This window comes from Mastigoproctus giganteus, chromosome 1, assembly GCF_048544385.1.
Source record: "Mastigoproctus giganteus isolate SK-2022 chromosome 1, ASM4854438v1, whole genome shotgun sequence".
Lineage (NCBI taxonomy): Eukaryota > Metazoa > Arthropoda > Arachnida > Uropygi > Thelyphonidae > Mastigoproctus > Mastigoproctus giganteus.
The window spans coordinates 82,021,403-82,043,903 of record NC_143575.1 but is presented as its reverse complement, the minus strand read 5'-3'; the positions used below and the strand labels follow the sequence as shown (position 1 = coordinate 82,043,903).

Sequence of the window (22,501 nt, the reverse complement as noted above, 5' to 3'; positions counted from 1 at the left end):
AGACCTAGAGAAATTAGGCAGTAAGCTGAGAAGTGGAAATTAAATTTTAACATTAATATATACAAAATACTGCACATGAGTAGCAGTAATTTCAGAATAACATGCCAATTGGGTGGTACCACACTCAAGGTAGTTGAAAATGAAAAAGACCTGAGGTAACTGAAGTCTGACAAGAAGTTCTCTGAGCAGTGAAGACAGGCTGCTAAGAACACAGCTCATGTGGTTCTCTCAATGATATACAGGAATTTTTCGAGCAAAGAAGAGGAGGTGATATAAGGTAATGGTTAAGCTGCATTCTGAGTACTGCATACAGGTGTGGAAGACTTATTTTAGGAAGGATACAGATATGACTGAATGCATGCAGAGAAGAGTAACAAGATTAATCAAGGGAACAAAAGGATACTCTTACTGCATTATCTGTAAACTAGGCTCCTGTGAGGAGACCTGACTGAACAAAACTGTTTAAGGCTTAACTGGATTGGGTAAGGTAAATGTTAATGGATCCTTATTCTTTTTTAGATGACATTCACTTATAGGGAACGTAAATTTAAATTGAAAAGGGGATGATTCACAGGGAGACATGCACAAATATTCTTTCAGATAGAGATCAGCTTTAGTAGTGGCCTATGATGATGCAAGAAAACAAAACAAGCTTACACAGCATTAGCCAAAAAAAAAAAAAAAAAAAAAAAAAAAACTAATTTTACCTATCCATTCCCTCCAATAGTTTGTCTAGTTCTTACTGAATTTATTTAAGCTTTCAACTTCCACAACAACAGATTGGAAGTTCATTCAAGAAATCAACCACCTGCTGGAAAACTTCTGCACATCTATTCTGCAACAGTCCTTTCTCAATTTGGATTTATAAAGGTTAGTAAAAGTAAAAAGTAAACTGCAGCCATTATCAATCCACTGCAGGATGGAAGCCTCCTCAACAATTTATGCTGAGGGAATTGGACCATAATCTGCACGCTGGTTCAGTGCGGATTGGCAGATCGACCATATTTAGCAGTCAGGGGCATGAACCCCGGTCTACTCAAAGAGCGTGTGCTACTGCATTCCTGCTTCTGACCACTCTGCTACGGAAGTTCCATTTGATGTTGTGGAAGTGGGTAGTTTGAATAAATTATGGAAAGGTTAGACAAATTATTAGAGGGGATGGGCAACGTTTTTTTTTTTTTTTTTTTTTGCTGATGCTGTGTAAACTTGCTTTCTTGTATCATTTTCTCACTACTAATACCAAAAGTAGTTATAAAGAATTTCTCACCTAAAGTTTTCTGAGTATGGAATGCTGAATAAGAATATAAGAAAATAATAGTACATGAAAGAATCAATTAGAAATTTGCAATTATAGAAAAAAGTAGAAATTAATACTATAAATCATTCTCCTCCAATCCAATTCTTCACTATAGTTTCTAGAGATCACATTAGAAGGGACATGCCTTCATGTTCCCAGAATGCCAATTGCGGTTAAGTAATGCTTGATGTCTATCCTAGATTCTTCAACTATTTTCACCATTAACAAAATGCTTGGCTTAATCTTTTAACCCCCCCCCCCCCCCGACACAAGACAAGACAAGTGAATTCATGTCCTTCATGTCCTGCAACAACCACAATCTAAAAAGTCAGCTAAAACACTGACTGGCTTTTAACAGATTTAACACAGGTTAACAGACAAGTCTATTTCATGATGCTCTTTCTGCACAGTATACAAGGAACTTTATAATACAGAACAGTATTTATAATACTAAAGTATAATAAAATCACATTAAACCAATAATTAAGATAAGAATTAACCTACATTTTATGTTCCATACTATTACTACTACTGCCACATACACCAGTGTACCCAGAAATGAGGGCCACAGGTTTATATTATATCACTACCAATCGACAAACTTGCATATGATTATTTTTCACATTGCTTAAGTATCTCTTACCTTTTCAACTAGCTCTTCAAAAGCACACTGAACGCCATCTTTTGTTTTGGCACTAGCCTCAATAAACAGCATGGAATGTTTACGTGCATATTTCATTCCCTCTTCCCTATTAACCTCTCGTCCATCCTGAAAATTACAGTATAAATAAAATTAAAAATGAGATGCTTATTGAAAATTATGAGACTTTTTTTTTTTTATACTGTTCATGGTTGAAGCACAGGAGTGGTCCCAGGATGTGGGGGGTGTAGAAATGGATTAAAGCAGTGTTCTGGGGAATCATTAAGCTATAATCATCATGTAGAGTAAAAAAATTCCCATAATTTGACCATAAGGGGAGGGGGGGGGGACTATTACTCCTTTTGTCTCCCTATCTGATAATTTGCAAAACAAATTTCTGTTAAAGCTTTTGCTAAATCTAACTCGTGATAATAACTCACAGTGCAATGGCAGACTGGTTAGCTTTGCTTTGAACTGTGATACAATAAGACATCAACCAGAACTATAGAATAGTGGGTATGCTGTGCTCTGCTGACAACAGCTGAAAATAATTTTCATAACAAGTAAAAGATATAATTTTATAAAGACAGAATTATTAAAAAAAATAGAAAAAAAATCAGATGTGTGATATTCAAAACTTCAAACTCTGTGCTCATATTAAATTTCAGTATGCTGTGAAAATATATTGTTATAATTTAATTTTGATAGCAATTGAAGTGTTTTGAGTTATTTATAAATGTCTACAGAAGGGAATAACCTTTATTGGCCAAAGCTGTTGTTGTTGTTTGGTTTTTAGGAGCATTAGCAACTAAGGCCATATTGCTCCGGGATGTGCGGTGGTCATTCCCTGACCTTTCCGCATCATCCGTATTTGGTGGTGACGGGCTCGAACCCCGGTCTAATCAAGAAGCGTGTGCTACGCACTGTTGCTCCTTCCCACCTGGCTACGGAGGCGCCTTGGCCAAAGCCACATAATACAAAAAAAAAAAAAAAACAATACAATTTCATACAAAAAAAATTACATGTTAAAAAATCAGTAACGTGGTTTGATTTTTGTTAATTCATAGTTAAATGAATTAACTATTCCATTCAGTGTTGTCTAATTAATGAAATAGTTATTTTCATTCAGATCTAGATAGAAATTAACTATTTATTTATTATTTTTTTTTTTTTTTCAACTAAGAGATGAAACACAGAAGATGCAAACTGCATCCTTAACATTTAGACTGTTTTGTAAAATAAACAGTTGTACAAGGATAATTTTAGTGGATAAATGATAAATTGTTTTCAAGCTTGTTTAAGTTGATTTATTATCCAGGGCTATGGAGAAAAGAAAGAGTTAACTTATCTACAATTATATTCAATGTAATTTTATCTATTAATATTTACAATAAACTCTTCTACTTTTAACTGTAGTAGTAGTGGCATGTGATGCAAGGAAGCAAGTGTATGAGCAGCATAAACCAAAAAAAAAAAAAAAAATTTACAAAACAATTCCCTCTAAATGTTTGTCCAGTTCCTCCTTAAATTTATTTAACCTAGCAACTTCCACAACAACAGATGGAAGTTTGTTCCAGCAATTAACCACCCGCTGGCTAAAGGCAAATTTCCACACATCTATTCTACATCTGTCTTTCCTCAATTTGAATTTATGCCCCCTTAGGTTTGTAATCTGAACAAGTGGAAGAATCCCATCAGAATTCAGTGTGCTCAACCCATTCAAGGCCTTATACACCTCAATCAGATCACCCTGCAGGTGCCTAGTCTCCAGCCGCTGCAATTTGCAGAACTTAAGCCTCTCTTGGTAAGAGGATCCCTTCATTCCCCTCACCAATCTTGTTGCCCTTCTCTGTACATGCTCAAGAAAATCTACATCCTTCCTAAAATGAGGCCTCCAGACCGGTACACAGTACTCAAGGCGTGGTCTGACCATTGCCTTATACAGAGGGACAATCACCTCCTTTTTCCTGCTAGCCAAATTCCTGTATATCATTGACAAAACCCCATGACCTGCCCTGGCAGCCTGTCTGCACTGCTCAGAAAACTTCATATCTGACTGCACAATTACTCCCAGGTCTTTTTCATTTTCTACCACCTTAAGTGTAGTACCACACAGTTGGTATATTTCTCTGGGATTACTTCTACCCAATATGCAGTATCCTGCATTTGTCAATGTTAAACTTCATTTGCCACTTCTCAGCCCACCTGCCTAAATTTTCTAGATCCTGTTGCCGTAGCACACTGCCATTACTGTCATTAACAACCCTGTCAACCTTTGTATCATCTGCAAACTTCGACATTAAGCCTGATATGCCTTCATCAATATCATTGATAAATATACAAAACAACAGTAGACCCAACACCGAACCCTGTGGGACTCCACTGATAACATTAGTCCACGAAGAGCAGCACCCATTGATTACCACCCTCTGTCTTCTCCCACTCAACCATCCTTTTATCTACTGTAGCATCTTACCCTTAATACCATTCTTTCTTCAATTTGTACAGTAGTCTTCCATGCACAACAGTGTCAAAAGCTTTCCTGAAATCCAAGTATATATCAAAATTATTTTTTGCATCCAGTTCCTTTGTAACCACATCATAATATCCAATCAAATTTGTCAGACAAGCCTTTCCCTTAACAAACCCATGCTGTGTCTGAATTATTGGTGCAGTCTTGCCTGGTTATTTGGTTATTTTTATACGTTTATTGTTTTGTACTTTACATCTGTGCATATAAGTGTTAGGTGATGGCATAGAACCCATGGAGAGAAAGAGAGACTGCTAAATTTCGCTTTTGGATACATAAAGAAAGGAACCTCAACTAGTAATATTGTAATCACTACAATGTCAAGAGTACTTCTGAAGTTTCATCAGCTAGAGAAGATTTAAACTAAATTTTTATTTATTTATTTCACCTGACTGAGTATTCCTTCAATCAGACTGTTATGACATATTGTCAAAATGCGAACATGATTTTAAGATAATTTGTTATATTTCAAGTTTCCTGCTGCACTTGTCAGTTCCTCAACCAGGAACTGTACATCAGTTCTTTCTTCTTTCATAATAGCTTCTGTTAAGCTCACACATTGAAACAGACAAAAATCTATTGCTTTATCTACTTCTTTATCTTCAATTAGATTGAGAAGTACTGGAAACTTGTCCACAAAAAATTTCAAAATTAAAAATGATGCACTGCAAATTAATGAAGTGGCACTAGCTCAGCACTTTTAAGAACATTATTTTTCAAGCCATGTGAATCCATGGTGAATCCACCATGGATTCACATGGCTGAAATGCTACATTGAAATGGGTCATGAAAACCTGGATACAAATACTAACTATTGGGGAAAACTAATGGACAACCTAAGGAAGTTTACATTTGGTCAGCATGGTGTTGAACACTAGAATAAGTTGCATCCCTGAGCAGCCAAGGTTGAGAGACCAAGCAGAGGGATCATTGTGTTCTAAGGGTAGGAAGACTATTATAAGAGATGATACAGTTGTATTAACAATTTTACTTTTTGGGTCTTTATTAATATTAATTGATCTGGTGGTAGTAGTAGTGGTGGCATGTGAGGCAAGAAAGCAAGTGTATTAGCTTATGCAGCATCAGCCAAAAAAAAAAAAAAAAAAAAAAAAGAATGTTAAGTCAGTGAATTTACACAAGTTATTGAAGATCTTAGATATGTTCCCAAATGAATGTTCAATGTTGATGAAATGGGGCTGTTCTGGAAGAAAATGCCCAATGAAACTTGAAGGAGGTGAAGAAGACTTGCTAGGTCATCAACTCACTTCTGGTAGACAATGCTGCTTAGGATTTCAAGTTGAAACCAACACTTGAAAGAAACGTACCAACTGCGTGGTATTACACTTAGGGTAGTAGAAAATGAAAAAAGACCTTGGAGTAATTGTGCAGTCAGATATGAAGTTTTCTGAGCAATGCAGACAGGCGGCCAGAGCAGGTCATGGATATTGTCAATGATATACAGGAATTTTGCTAGTAGGGAAAAGGAGGCGATTCCCTTTTGTATACGGCAATGGTCAGGCCACGCTTTGAGTACTGCATACAGGTCTGGAGGCCTCATTTTAGAAAGGATGTAGAGTTGCTTGAATGTGTACTGAGAAGGGCAACAAGATTGACAAAGGGAACAAAGGGGTCCTCTTGCCAAGAAAGAAAAGTGCTGCAAATTGCAGCAGCAGCTGAAACCTAGGCACCTGCAAAGTGATCTGACTGAGATGTATAAGGCCTTGAACGGGTTGAGCATGCTGAATTCTGATGGGATTCTTCCGTTTGCACAGATTACAAACCTGAGAGGGCATAAATTCAAATTGGGGAAAGACAGTTGTAGAATAGATGTGCAGAAATTTGCCTTTAGCCGGTGGGTAGTTGATTGCTGGAAGAAACTTCCATCTGTTGTGGAAGTTGACAGCTTAAATAAATTCAAGGAGGAACTGGACAAACTTTTAGAGGGAATGGATGTATGAAATTGTTTTATTTATTTTTTTGACTGATGGTACACAAGCTCATACACTTGCTTTCTTGCATCACATGCCTCTACTACTAATTTACCATTACAAGAAACCAAGAGATTGAGACTTTAGCTTTCTGTGCTTTTGAAGTCAAACACGAAATGTTTTACTCGGGGCATTGTTTCAAGAGTGGTTTTTCCATCATTTCTGTCCTAAAATAAAGATTTATTTTCACAGCCTTATAAAATGCACTGTTTGCTTGATGTTTGCAGAGCAATCGGGTACGGGACATGATACTGCCAAGGGGGATGTCTTTGTGTGTGCGCGCGATGCAAGGAGTGTATCGATATCAGGCAACAACTCGGCATTCTTGTGGGCCTATATGAGAGCTTGAAGGACAGGGTGGATGCCCTCGAAGAAACTAATTTGAGGGGCCCATCATGCTCTCAGCTGCCCACATCAACGCCAGAGCTTGCACTTGGGCATCGCGTGACACAGAGACAACCCCCAAGGCAGAATGCGCTGTTCCCGAAGGAACTAGTAGTAGTTGGTGACTCTATTGTCAGGGAAACGGGGAACATGCTTTGTAAAAAAGATAGGTGGAACAGGACCAGGGTATGTCTGCCAGGGGCAAAAGTTGATGACGTTGTAGAGCGAATATCAACTTTTAAGGGCACAAAAGGTGATATAGTTGTACACTTGCACAATAAAAACAACTTGCACTTTCCAGTTTATTGGTCTTTTCTGTTAGTGTAATCAATTATAAATGGGTAGTAAACTCAATCTTCTTGCATTTGTTATAATGCCGATAGCTGGAATTCTGTGGGTTTTCACATTTTTATGGTGAAATGTATTTCTTCTTCCATGAAATATTCAACCATAAAAAAAAAAAAAAAAATTTTTCAGAAACTCACTTGTGTGTATCGTGTTTGTTGCAATTTGTGCATGCCGTGTTCTTCGTCATTAATTGCATATCGTTTTTACTGGTTGTTTTTTTTTTTTTCTGGTTGTAAAATTTAAGTCAGTGAACAGAAATATAAATTAGTTAGTATGTACATATTACAGTACGTATTAATTAAGCTATGTACATAGGTGAAAATTAATTTTTATTTTGCTAACTGGAAAACATCTTCCAATTTTCACATATCATTTAACTTTGTTAATTGGTAATGTAATAAAGTGAAATTTGTGCTTTATATCCAAGCGGGGGGGTACACTGTATTTTGTTGGGAGAACTCTGGGTTAGGTTTTGTGCTATTGAACTTGTGCTTGTTTGAGCCCATAAAAAATTGTGACATCGAAGTGCGCAGTTTGTGACTTTTAAAGAGAGCAGAGCACAAAATCTTGATGCTGCAGAAGAGATTGTGCTTAGCAGTGATAAAGAGTAATAAAAGTAAATGAATGTACATTATCTGACATATAAGTACAGTAAACCCCCACTATTTGCAGGGGTTACGTTCCTGAGAAATGTCCCGAATACCGAAAACACGAATACTGAGTTATGGCTCCCATAGTAATAAAAGGGTTCCGTTTCAAAGTATGAAATATATAAGAAAAACTAGTCTAAAATTTTGTCTATGTATGTATTATATGTACCTTCATAATATGACTATGTACATAGACAGTACATAGTGAAATGCAAGCATATGGCATTGAAATAAAAATAAGAAACAATTTAATATTAAATGTAATATTTATTAGAAATTTCAAACAAATCTTTCAAACCAGCACCTTTGCTAGCAAAAAAAATTATCCTGCCAGTGCTATCACCAGTTTCGCTAAAGTGTTGATAAAGGAGTTTTGCCTTTTCACGAATGATGAGTGAACTTAACGGAATTTTATTTTGAGTTCGGTCTTCTATCCACAGATTTAAAGCGTTTTCCATTTTTTCTAATTTAACATCACGAGTAACAGAGCAAATGTTTGAAGCAATTAGCGCGTTTTCACGGACACTACGGCGGATTTTTTCTTCCGATTTTTTGATTGATCGTACCGTTGACACATTGATTTTATAATGTTTTGCCACTGAGGAGAAACTTTCACCATTAGAAATTTTGTCTAATAACTCGATTTTATTCGCTAATGTCATCACCTTCTTTGATATTTTCACATTTCTCTTGTTATTCGTAGCCACATTTTTGTACGGGTTAGAAAGAACTTGTCCACAATAAAGTCACTTTCGTCCGTTAACACACTCGAAAAAGTCTGTTTTACACTGCAAAACGGTAGATTTATCACTTTTGTAAGCATATCAATTTATAAATTGATAAATTTATTCAATTTATAAGCATATAAATTAAAAGCAAACGACGAAAACTTCCATTACAAGCGCATAACACATACTGAACAAGGATTAGCGAAAAACATCCACGCTCGCAATTTAGCCATGCCCATGTTTTTTTATGGCAGATAATATTCACGGCGCTTTAAATTTCACATTTTTTTAGGTTTCATTTTATATTAAATCAGCGATTGCGAATACGCAAATACAGATACAGCGAATAGCGGGGGTTTACTGTATCACAGTTTGTAAGGTAAGATGTTTGTTCAGTTATTACTATTTAAGTTACTACTATTATAAAAAGTTAAAATATTCAGTTATTACTACTATAAAAATTAAGTTTCCAATAGTTATAAAAAAAAAAAAAATAGTGTATTTCTTTTAGGTTTTGGAACATAACCCCCTTTTTTGTACTGGTTCTTAGTCCTGTATAACACTGTTTCGCATTACACGAGATTTTGTAGGAACCAAACTACCATGTTATACGGGGGTTATCTGTATATATACAATTTTGTGTGAGGGATGCATGTTTTGATGGACTACATTATATCCATGCTATCTTGATCTACATATATTTTATTGCTATTTATTTGAACCTAGTTTTGTTTGCACACTAGTTCTGTTACATACATGTAATTTAAATGGATGTAAAGGAATACTTCCTTTACAGACTATTAGCTATGATCATAAAAAAAAAAAAAGTGAAAAATGCTAATAAAGTAATTTCATTTAAGTATATTCATGCAGGCAGCTGTATTACAAAAATTTCAAATAAACTTACTTTGTCTATCTTATTCCCAACCAACATCTTCACTATGTTGCTTCGAGTTGAATAAGTTTCCAATTCATATAACCACTGATCCAACTTCATAAAACTAGCTCTATTAGTGACATCATATACTGCATGGAAAATATGCTCAATTATGCATACCTACTATCATGTCAATCAAATTTTACTACAAGTCTACATCTAAAATACAAATTAAATTCTTAAATTTGTTTTAATTAAAATAATAAATATCAGCACTCATCAGTAATAACAATTATACTATAATCATAATAATAACACTAATTAATAATAATCAATTATCAACATGATAAATAATGCATGTCAAAAAACAATATATGCAATACCAAAATGTCAATATAATATCTACTAGTAATTTTATGTATGGTGTCAAAGAGTAAGCAACATATATAATGTTACATAAAATAGACTTTTTTATTACCCATGTTTTGGAATCAAAATGGAAAAGGGAACAGGTAGTCATAAACCCCTGACTGGCTCGCGCTCTCTCTCTCTCTTTTTTTTTTTTTTTTTGTGTGTAGTTTTTATTTTTCAATGATAAAGTCATTAAATCTGTGCTCAATATGCTGTCATCAGGTGCTCTCTGTATTTGAGAAACAACAGAAGTACAAAAGCAATCATTATGAATGTTTCCTTAAGGAAAGATGCTAAGACTTTGGAAGTTAATCTGCCTATCCTCTGCCTTTCCCGCTCCTCTTATGCATGATCAGCAGTTGCCTGGGTCTCAGGAATGTCAAAGAGTAAGTAGTCAAAGATTAAAGTAAAGAGTAAAGAAATGGTTGCTGTTTATGGAGAAGATTGCCCAGGTTACAGTGTTGTTGCACATTGATATAAACAATTCAAATATGGAAGAAACTCAGTGCATGATGAAGAAATCTCAGGGTGCCCAGTAACTGCTGTAACAGAAGAAAATTACAGCTAGTCACCAGCTGCAACTGCTGTAACAGAAGGGTCACCCTGGATGAAACTTGAGTCCATCACTATGATCATGAAACTAAACAAATGTCAAAACAATGGAAGCATGCAGAATCACCATGCTTCCATTGTTTTGGAAGCATGGTGATGCTATCAGTTTTTTGGGAATCAGCATGGTGTAATACTAACAGATTACCTTCAAAAGGGCTGTATTATGACAACGAAGTATTATTCCAATCTCCTCATAAAGCTATGTGCTGCTATAAAAGAAAGAAGATGGAGAAAGCTGTCAAAAGGTGTGCCCATGAATGTGGGTCTGAAGTATTGTCACATCCTGCTTATTCCCCCAACTTTGCACTCTCATATTTCTTCCTCTTTCCTACCCTGAAGTCCTTTCTTCGTGGAAAACACTTTGCTGCTGAGTCGTGGTTTGAAGGACAGTCAGAGGACTTCTACAAAACTGGCCTGCAGAAGTGTATTGAGATGTGGCAGTAGCATATTTTGCCTGGTGACCATGTTGTAAAAGTGTAATACACTGTTTGCTTCAACCTTCTAACACAACCACTTCTGGGTGAATACAAATCTTTTTGTATCCCTCTCGTATATTGCAGAGTTGTCCCCTAATCAATTTTTCTCTGTAAATAAATTACCTTAAATATTCTATAAATTTTTGAGCAACAGGCCAATATTCAATAAATAAATACCATGACATTTCTTCCAATGTCCAATTCATCCATCACTTGCTGTAAAACTTTCTGCACCATCAGTCTTTTGATGTAAGGTCAAGGCCACTTGTTTTATGCTTTTTTTTTTTATAGATCTGCTGATTGCAGTTCCGTGTTGTCTTTCTTGCATAAACCATAACTATAATGCATTGTCTGCTATCTGTAATTTTGGTTTCTTTAAAGTTTGCACAACAACTTAACAAATCTTGTGAAACAAACTATTATCATTATTTTTTCCACTCTTTTTACAGTTGTCATACCCACACTAAATTCAACAGCAATTTTTTTGGAAACTCACCTTTATTGAGTCTTTCCAGAGCATCCAATTTAGCTTTCATATAAACAGCAACTCTTTCTTTTCTCACTCATATTTCATTAATGTACATAATATTTAATTAAATTATTTACTGTAATTATGATATGGAATAAATCACATAACTGACCAGGTGGGCAGTTATGTCCAGTAAGCTTGCAGATAGTTACACCATCTACAAGCTTACTGGACAAGTGCCCCATAGCACACTGCAGTATTCCTCAAGCTTCGGGCAGTATAAGGCTGTCATATTTGAGTTGTTTATTTTGTTGGTTTTTAGGAGCATTAGCAACTAAGGCCATATTGCTCCGGGATATGCGGTGGTCATTCCTTGACCTTTCCGCATCCTCCGTATTTGGTGGTGACGGGCTCGAACCCCGGTCTAATCAAGAAGCGTGTGCTGCGCACTGCTGCTCCTTCCCACCTGGCTACGGAGGCGCCCTCATATTTGAGTAGTCAAGTGTAAGGGGACATAAGTACAAGTGCTTTAAGTGGTCTTGGTTCAAGCTGACGACTACTAAATATGGTGATTATTACATATCTGTCTATCTTGAACTCCTGACACTTATGTAGTCATCCTGGAGTATAAACAGAAATGTATTTATTTTTAAGGGGGGGGGTTAAGCAGAGATCAGTAAAAAGGACACCTACCAAACTTCATAGTTAAACTACAATGTAATATTACATCTGCTAGTTTAATTAATTTCCCTGCAATTGCCAGTTAACTATTCCCTTCAGGCAAATTAAAAAAAAAAAAAAAAAAAGTTATAGCTATGAGCAGTGAACCAGTAGCCTATTTTGTCTGAGAGGGGTGCAGGTCAAGGTCCCCTGAAATACAGCAATATACAATATCGAATGAACTGAAAAGAACTTGCCAGTAATTAGGCACTGCTGTCTTAACACATTTGTGCATGATCAATAAAAAGCATTCTAATATTTTAACCAGAAATGCCACAGTAAACCCATACTTAATAAAGGACATCAAATTTTATTTTAATTGGAGAGTACATACCTAAAATTGCACCTTGTGCCCCTCTGTAATAGCTAGGCGTTAAAGTTCTAAATCTTTCAGAACCTGCTGTATCCTGAAATAATAAATAAATCAAAAATACATTAATATTAATAATTCAAACTGAGTTAATACTCCTATAAAGATCACAGCTGCATTTTTCTCATATATACTCAATATTTAATGGATAAAGAATTTTTAGTTTGTTGCATATTTACTTAACATTGCACCTTAACCAGAATTTTCATTTTACACACACTATAATTTTTACATATAGCATTAGCAGGGGTGTATGATGCAATAAAGCAAGCTTATACAGCATCAGCCTAAAAAAAAAAAAAAAAAAAAAAAAAAAAACGCTCCCATTTTCACCCCTCCATTCGTTCCAAATACCTGTCCAGCTCAGCCTTAAATTTATTTAGGCTACCAACTTCCACAACAAAGGATGAAGTCTGTTCCGTCAATCAACTGCCCGCTGGCTAAAGGCAAACTTCTGCACATCTACCCTACATCTGTCTTTCCTGAATTTGAATTTATGCCCTATCACGTGATTATTCTGAGCAAGAGGAAGAATCCTATCAGCACTGAGCATGCTCAAACCATTCAAGGCTTTATACACCTCGATCAGATCACCTTGCAGGTGCTTAGTCACCAGACACTGTAATTTGTAAAATTTAAGCCTTTCTTTGTAAGAGCATCCCATTGTTCCATTCACTAATCTTGTTGCCCTGCTCTGTACTTGTTCCAATAGCTCTACATCCTTCTTAAAATTAGGCCCTCCAGAACTGTATACAGCACTCAAGGTATGGCCCGACCATTGCCTAATACAAGGGGATAAGCACCTTCTTATCCCTGCTAGAAAAATTCCTGTATATCATTGACAAGACACTATGAGCTACTCTTGCAGACTGTCTGCACTGCTCAGAAAACTTCATATCTGCCTGCACAATTATCCCCAGGTCCTTTCCGTTCTCTACCACTGTCAGTGTAGTACAACAGAGTTGATACGTCACCCTGGGGTTACTGCTTCCCATATGTAGTACTTTACATTTGTCAATGTTAAACTACATTTGCCACCTCTCAGTCCATCTGCTCAACTTTTCTAGATCCTGTTGCAGCAGCAGCAGCAGCATATTGTCATTAGTGTCCTTAACAACCCTGCCAATCTTCGTATCGTCTGCAAACTTGGACATTAAGCTCGATATACCATCATTAATATCATTTATAAACACAGAAAACAACAATGGACCCAACACTGAACCCCGAGGGACTCCACTAATAACGTTAGTCCACGATGAGCAGTGTCCATTGATTACCACTCTGTCTTCTCCCACTCAACCACCCCTTTATCAATAGCAGCAATTTGCCTCCAATGCCACACTGCTCCAATTTCTGCAGCAGTCTTCCATGTGCAACAGTATCAAAGGCCTTTCTAAGATCCATATATATGATATCAAAGTTATTCGTTGCATCCAGTTCCTTTGTGACCACATCATAGTATCTAATCAAATTGGTCAGGCAAGACTTTCCCTTAACAAAACCATGCTGTGTCCGAGCTATAACTGAAGTCTTGTCTAGATGATCCTGCAGTGCTTCTTTAATCAGTGCCTCCATTAATTTTCCCTGGAACAGAAGTTAAACTAACAGGCTAACTTCTGTTCCAGGGGAGTTAACAGGTCTATAATTACTGGTGTTGCCCTTTGATCCTCCTTTGTGAATTGGGATCACATTTGCACATCTCCAGTCCATGGATACATCCCCTGAGTCCAAAGAAGCTCTCATAATTATAGCTAAGGGTTTGCTTACTTCCTTTGCTGCCTCCTTTAATATAACTGGATAGATCCCATCCACTTCAGGTGCCTTTTTTATGTTTATCTTCAACAATTTCTCCTCCACTTTCCTCTCAGTTATTAGAAAATCATCTAGATCACTGCCAGAGTTTAACTCACCTCTGGCATTCCCCCTCCCTGAATAACTCCTCATGGGTGAATGTAGATGCAAAATACTCATTTATTTTGTTAGCCACCTGAGCAGGATAATCAACAGTTGAACCATCAATATCCAGTGCAATCTGATTCATCCCTTTCCTTCTAGAGGTTACATAGGTAAAGAACTCTTTGTTGATTTTCTTTGCATCCTTTGCCAAAGATTTCTCATAATCTGCCTATGCCTGCCTAATCTCCTTTGTGACTTGGTTACAGACCAGCTTATATCTATCATAGGCTTCCATGTCACCAATTAATTTAAATGTATCCCATGCATTTTTCTTCTCTGCCATATGTCTCATTAGTTCATCTGACATCCATATAGGCCTAAACTTTATTTCTTAGTTGGTATGTAAAGCCTAGTAGCTTCCAAGATAAATTCTTTGAATGCTTCCCACTTTGAATTTGCTGTTGGTAACATAATCAGTCAGTCCCACCATATAGAATTTAAATACTGTTTCAGACCACCGTAGTCGCCTTTATGAAAGCAAAAACCCTTCCCTTTATGATGGTAGTTACCTTTGAGTAAATCCCACTTCAGCACACTGTGATGACTGCCACCTAGTGGTTCCTTTATCTGCAGATTCTTAATGCATGAAGAATCACTACTGATAATCAGATCAAGAGTATTACTCCCTCTAGTTGCCTCCCGAACATGCTAATGTAGAAAACAATCATCCAATAAATCCACAAAAGCCTTGCTAATGTGTGAGGGACCAACTCACAAATTCCAATCAATATCTGGGAAATTAAAATCCCCCATTATAAGACTCTGATTTACTGGCCCACTCTATTTCTCTGTGCAGTTTCTTATTATACTCATCAGAGTCATTAGGCCTATAACACACTCCTACTCTCAATTTTGATCTCCCAATGCTTATGTCACACCAAACTGTCCAGCGATGTCAACTGGCTTCACTTCCTTGGATTTTATGTTTCTTAACTAATAGCATAACCCCCTCCTCCCTTCCTATCCTGTATATCCTTCCTGTACACATTGTACTCCCCAAATTCCAGTTCTGCATTCCTTATATTTGTGTGACACCACGTCTCTGATATCCTAACAATATCTGCCTTTTATTAGTATTAGTAACGGCCGTATGGTGCAAGAAAGCCTATGGCTTATGCTGCACCAGCCAAAAAAAAAAAAAAAATCCGAACAAAACAATGATAAAAACAAAAATTAAATAAATAAATAAATAATAATAATTAATAAATAAATAAAAATAATAAAATTAAATTATGTTTTGAGCAATACCTCAAATTCATCAAATTTATTTACCAAACGCCTAACATTGGTGTACATGCAAGTATACATGCACCTGTTCCTATTCTTAGCTACCATAACACAACCCATGTGTTTACTTGTACCGCAATGACTCCCAGCAGTCTCTGAAATACCCTGTATCTTGTTTTCCAAGCTGCTGCTCATATGATCATTACATAACACTGTTCTCTAATAAAAATTAAATTTGATAATTATCAAAAATAAATTGATTACAATTTCTTTATAAATCACCATTGTATACATCTAGATACTGATATTCCTTTATTTCATTATCTGTACTTCATTTTGAAAAAAGTGAAAATGCCAAATGGGAAGTGTTCAGGAAGGTAATTAAGAGATATTGAAGATTTTGACCAAAATAAATATCACATGAACTGATAAGTTTAGTGGCAGAGAATAAAAATGCTTGAGATGATTATAAATTAGTATGTAATCAAGTGACCTGGGAGTTAGGCGGGCTAAGGCAGATCACGAGAAGCTTCGACTAAGAATACAAAGAAAACTAGCAGAGAATTCTTTGCATATGTTATCATTAGAAGTAAAGGATTGAATCACATTGGACTACTATATATAAATAACATAACTATTGATAATCCTGTACAGATTGCTCATAAACTTAATAATTATTTTTTATATGTATGTTCATATGTGAAATTTTTAGATATAGGTTTAGCAGTAGCAGAAGTCTATCTAACATGGATTGGGAGTTAAATGACTTTATAATAATGGAAAGGAAGGTAGAATTTTCTTCTACCTTCCTGCTATAACCTGCTATAACTAAAAGTGAGCAAGGTACCTGGGCTGATGCAATTTATCCAATTATGATAAAGGGATATTTGATTTATATTTATGCAAAAGAAAGCTACTGCTGACATAAGCAGAAAGGAAGTAGAATAAGTATAGTAATATACCTCAATTTCCCTCTAATTGCTCTAATAGATCTTGAGGTATGAAAAATAAAAAAATAAAATTATCACAACTGAAATTGAAAATTATGGTTGGCCCTCTGTTTTCTATATATTCGTTTCGAAATTATGTTGGGCTAGCTGTTACCTTGCCTGTTGGCTGCGAAATTTAAATTATAACCAAATTGGCCTTTATGTTTATATTTTAATAATTGGACTTAGTTAAACAGGCAGATAGCAATCAGAAACAGACAGTGGTGAGCTGTGAATATTTTAACAATGTACTTGCACTTTTGCTGACTTTTTGACGTGAAACATCCTTTTGGAGGGGGGGGGACCTACCGAGTAAATCTGATAAGTCACGGAAGTGACGTCACCCGCGGCGTCTACCAGAGGTGCTTCCCACGCTCAGACAACTAGTTTGTGTGGGACACTCACTAGTAGTATGATTAGATTAGATCTAGCGTGTGACGCATTTTTCATGACCAGTACAATATCTCGAGTTTTAACTGTTTAGAATTTTTGAATAGTATGACGTCGCAACCATGTGACGCGAAGAATGTTTCACATAAAACCATCTACCGCTCGTGCTCGGCAGATGCACGACTTTTTTATTCTTTTTTTTTTTACAACTAGGGAAATATAATGGATACATTTTTTTCATGATAAATTTTTTTTTAATACTGCAAATAAAAAATAACAAAAATATTTCCCATATTACAAATAACGAATTATCACAAAACATTCTAGAATATAAAAACAAATATTACATAAAAAACAAACTGTTCTAGAAAAGGTTCACAAAAATCACAGATTACATGAAAAACATATTGCACAAATATTCAAGAAAATTTTCTTTTAAAAATTGCCATATGAAATTTACTGCTTTATTAATATTGACATAATGATCCGGATCAAATTGAAGCAATGGTTTTCCATTTAGAAGTATGATCATAATCTGCAACGTGTTTAATTTTCAACATTATTCATTCATTCACACGATATTCATTACGCTGAAAGCTCGCTCAGTTTCAGCACTGCTAATTGCAATGGTTTCAAAGATATTTCTGGCTTTCTTAATTGTAAAGGGAATTTCACTCGATTTTAAAGGTAAACTGTCTTCAACAAAATTACTAAAATCATTAATTTTTATTTCATATTTTATCAAAAAACGAATTTCTTATTCGGTTTTCACAGTTTTGCCACCGAGACAAAAGTTCTTTTAAATTCCACAATTTCCGGTAGAAGATGTTTAAAATTTCTTTCAATGATATGATTATTTTCTTTATTTAATTTAAAATCACCCTGTTGCATTTTAATAACTTATCATTTAAGGATAAAACAATGCATTTAATAACTTGTCACGAGGTAATTTTACTGTTTACTTTCGATTTTGATTCATTCAAATTCTTTCCACTTCAACATGCTCTCAATTTTAGCTTCATATTTTCCTTCAGAATTTTTCAAATTAGCAATAGCATTGATAGTTCGAATAATTAATTTATTCTGCTTTTGCCGTAGTGAATCTGTAAAGCTTCTGAAATGCAAGAGAGCTCCTGCAGGATGTCAATCATTAGTGCTAAATGGTTAAGAAATTCCAGATTTAAAAGTCGCTTTAACAATCCCAAATAAAAATAAATTTCTTGTATATACTCCAGGGTGACCATACCGTCAGAGGAGTTCACAAGGTAGAGAGAATACAAGAAACAGCACCGTATTCAGCAATCAAGGCACGGGTACTTATGTATTCGCGCACCTGACCACTGGGCTGCGGCAGCATCTGATCCAAAATGTTTGCACAATGCAGGATAATTCCCTTAACCCACAATTACCATTCGCAAGCTACAAGCTGCTCTTCGTAGCCTGAACACATGACCGATCTTTGTAGTTTCCACATCAAGTTCTTTAGCAATCATCCTTAATTCGCACTAGTTTTTTGGAGATTGGCAATAGTTTTTTTTTTTTTTTTTAAATTTCTAAAATTAAATGTTCTAAAATATAATGGCCTATATGCCATTATATTTTAGAACATTTTCTACGCAGTGAAAGGCTCGACAAAGTTTCAAAATCTGTCATTTCATCTTAAAGTTTATATAATATCTTAGTTTCCTCAATCCCACCCCCCTATGTTGCTACTCTCACTAGTTCTTTGAATACTGTGCAAAATATCGAAATCACTCAGATATTCAGCTACTGTGAACATGTAAACATAGACAGGAGAAATTTACTGGAAGGCATGGATCACTCACTTCTCCGAAAAACATACGCCCATATGTCGGAGTAAAGGGGAACCACAACACAGGTTGACCAGAGGCTATTATCCATGTCTGGTATCTTCTTAATCCCCTGACTGGGTATGGAAAGCATATTGACTAGCGCAACTTCTCAGAATGTGGCTGCATAAGTTTTACGGACACCACTAACGTGGAACGGTAATCCCTTTCACCCTTAATTCACACTTTCTAATTACCTAAAGGCCAGAGGCGAGAACAATGCATACAAAGTTGTCTCTCCTAATCTATTCGTTACATGGAAATAATTTTTGTTCTGCGGAAACTACTGTATTTTAAATGTAATTACCAAGGGGAATTTAAAAAAATTCGGTATAAAGAAGCTGGTTAAACAGAGGTCCAACTGTAATTAAATCAAAAATGAAGCAATTTTAAAATACATAACCGATTGATTGCCCCATTAAAATGCTGGGAATGGGGCCCCGTTCACCCCACCATAGTTTCAGCTCTGGATACTCAATAATTGCGCATTTAGGATTTCATTTGTAAAATAAATGATCGTCTCAACAATGGGCTGGCAAATTTTCAAAAAAAATAACAATGGGCTCTCGCGAGCCTACTATAGCTCACCACTGGAAACAGATAGCTCCGTTAATTATTGCTGGGATATATTGAAAGGGGTTAGCCCTCGAAAAAGTTCCTTTCAATGTATCTATATATTATTACTAATTATATGTTTATTTCCAGAGTATGGCATTGTAGACCTACACAGGCTATCTTAGTCTTTAAGTTATTTTGGCCTTAACGCCCACTGTATACTGTTATGTTTATATACATATTCAGCATCTATATAGTACATATTATACTTTTACTATAATAACTAGATTACAGACTGATGTAATGTTTAATCTACTATTGATGGCATTAATCTGATCTGGCATAAAACTTTTACATTTATCCCTATCCCAATATTTTATATACAATATATATATATATATATATATACAGTGAAACTTCCCTTCAACGGACAGCCATGGGGAACAAAAATTTGTCCGTTAGAGAGAAGTGTCCGCTAACAAGAAGTCTGAGGGAGAAAAAAAAAAAAAAAAAGAATAAACGTTTAATGTAAAATTAAATTAAAATATATACAGATTTTGCACAATATTTTTGTAAATAACATACATACAATTGTGCTATGCATATTATGACTTTATCTTAAGAAAAATACATACAGTAATCACTTATTTTCTTCTGCACCTTCTTCCGGCTGATAATTTTGTTTTCAACATTTGTTTGGAGTGAAGAAACCATCAAAAGTCCTTCAGTATCTTCTTCAGCGGCGGAAAACATTTTTAAACGATTTATTTGTATGAGCGCTTCTATTTTCATCGGTGGTTCGTCGTTAATATGTTCTTCTACAGAATTACCTCCTTCCATTTCTTCATCCTCATGAGGAACTTCTTAAAAAATATGGATGATAATGTCGTTGATATCTAGAGCACCATCTTCTGTAGTGAGGTTCGAGTCTATATCTTTGTAGCCAGGGTCACTTGTAGCTGAAGTATCGTACATTATCAATAGATGTTGAAGTTCTTGTTCTTCTTGGTGCTCCACATTGCTGTTCACAACTTCAATTTTTGCGTTTGAGAAGCCAGACTTTACAAAACAGTTCACGACAGTTTGTTTTCTAATTGCGTTTACTGAAGAGGAAATCCACTGAATCGCATCTAGGATGTTGATATTCTTTGCAAGGTCACTCACACATGTCACATTGTTCATGTTTGCAATGAGATGTCTTAAAACACGTTTTCTGTAGTGAAGTTTAAAATTTTTTATTATCCCTTGATCCAAGGGCTGACACTGCAGATGTGTTTGGTGGCAGAAAAACGATTTGAATGTTGGACAATTCAATGTGCGGGTGACATGCAGCATTATCCACGAAAAGAATAATTTTTCTGTTTTGACGAATCATGTTTTGGTTAAAGTGACTTATCCATTCGCTCAAGATATCTCGTGTCATCCACACTTTTTTATTAGACTTCCAGTCAACATTCAAAAGATTCAACTTTATGCCCTTGAAACAACAAGGATTTTGTAGTTTTCCTATAACAAGAGGTTGTTCAAAGTCTCCCAGCATATTTGTACACAACAGTACAGTCAAGCGTTCCTTAGAAATTTTTCCGCCCTGCCACTTTTTGTTTTTTACTCATTGTTTTTTCAGGAAGAGCTTTAAAAAACAACCCTGTTTCGTCACAGTTGTAAATATCCTTAGCTTCAAAATCACGACATAACTCTTCCAATTTAACGGTCCACTCTGTTACAACCCCAGTATCAACAGCTCCACCTTCACCACTTACGGTTTTCCAAGAAATTTTATGCCGAGTTTTGAACTTGTCTAGTCATCCCACAGAAGCTTTGAACTCATTTTCTCCCATAGATTTCGCAACCTCCAAAGCCTTTTCCCTAATAATAGGCCCATTAATGGAATTTTTTTAGCATGTGCGCGACAAAACCACTCATACGTAACATTGTCAATTTGAAGTCCAACAGTTTTCGGGAATGATTTTTGAACCTGATCATTTCCGTGTTGCCAAAATTGTCTGAGCAGTTCATTTTTTTTTTCTTTAGGATGTTGCTTACCTGCGTCTTCCCGATTTTGAATTTTGCAGCGAGATTGCGAACACTATTTTTTTGCCGATCATAGGCATTAATGAGTTAGACTTTATCTTTTAAAGTTAAATGTTTACGAGAAGACATTGTGCACTTCACACGACACTGAACAAAACTGAAAACTGAAACTCAAAAGACGAAAGGCTGACCAAATTCCCTCCTCCTGCACACACCGAATTCATCAGAAGTTTTACACATCTTAAAATTCTTGAAAAAGGGTTTAGAACCGCGACGTAAACCTTGATAAAATTCAGAGAATCGGAAATAGAAAATAAACACATGATTGAGGCAATACGTGGAAGAAAAGTTCCTAGAAAAAGGGCCGTGAGCTCTACCGCAGTCCATTATGGGGAGATCAAATTAAGTGCTAATCTAAACGAAACAGTGCAGATTGCCTGTCCGCGTCCGTTACAGAGAATGTCCGCTAGACAGAAGCTGCAAACACGTTAAAACCAATAGAGGTGAGTTGGGGAATTTGAAAATGTTCGTTGTAGAGAGATGTCCGTTAGGAGAAGTTTCTCTGTATATTAAAAAATGTTATGCGATAGTTATTACAATAATAGAACTATAAAGAAAATTACAATTCATAATGCAAATTATATATATATATATATATATAAATAAAACAATTTTATTCTTTATATAGAGATATTAAATAAACATCATTTATAGATTATAAATCACGACAAAATTAAAAAGATATCGCACACCTTTTTATAATGAAATAAATATATAAATTTTAAAAAAAATAAGTTTAAGTACCGTATTTCCCCATGTATAAGTACCGTATTTTTCAAAAAATTTGGGGTCTAAAAACTGGATGCATCTTATACAGTGGTTGTAGATTTTTTTTACTAGCATTTACCACTTTTTCACGCTTGTTGTCTTTGCACTCGCTTGCATGCTTGTTTGTTTCGCACTTGTTACCGGAATATTAGGTTACATTTTGCCACATTCTGAC

The 22,501-nt window shown here is 35.6% G+C and overlaps 1 protein-coding gene across 2 annotated transcripts in view; it reads right to left on the bottom strand.

Moving 5' to 3' along the window:
• LOC150090934 (ras-related protein Rab-18-B-like) overlaps positions 1-22,501 on the bottom strand; it is a 77,601-nt gene that overhangs the window by 4,177 nt on the left and 50,923 nt on the right. For both annotated transcript variants that reach the window (XM_090380733.1, XM_090380725.1), the window contains exons 4-6: positions 12,465-12,537; positions 9,473-9,591; positions 1,941-2,066 (exon numbers count right to left, since the gene is read on the bottom strand). In XM_090380733.1, coding sequence (XP_090236859.1) covers positions 1,941-2,066; positions 9,473-9,591; positions 12,465-12,537 — 318 coding nt within the window. The remainder of the gene's footprint in view (positions 1-1,940; positions 2,067-9,472; positions 9,592-12,464; positions 12,538-22,501) is intronic.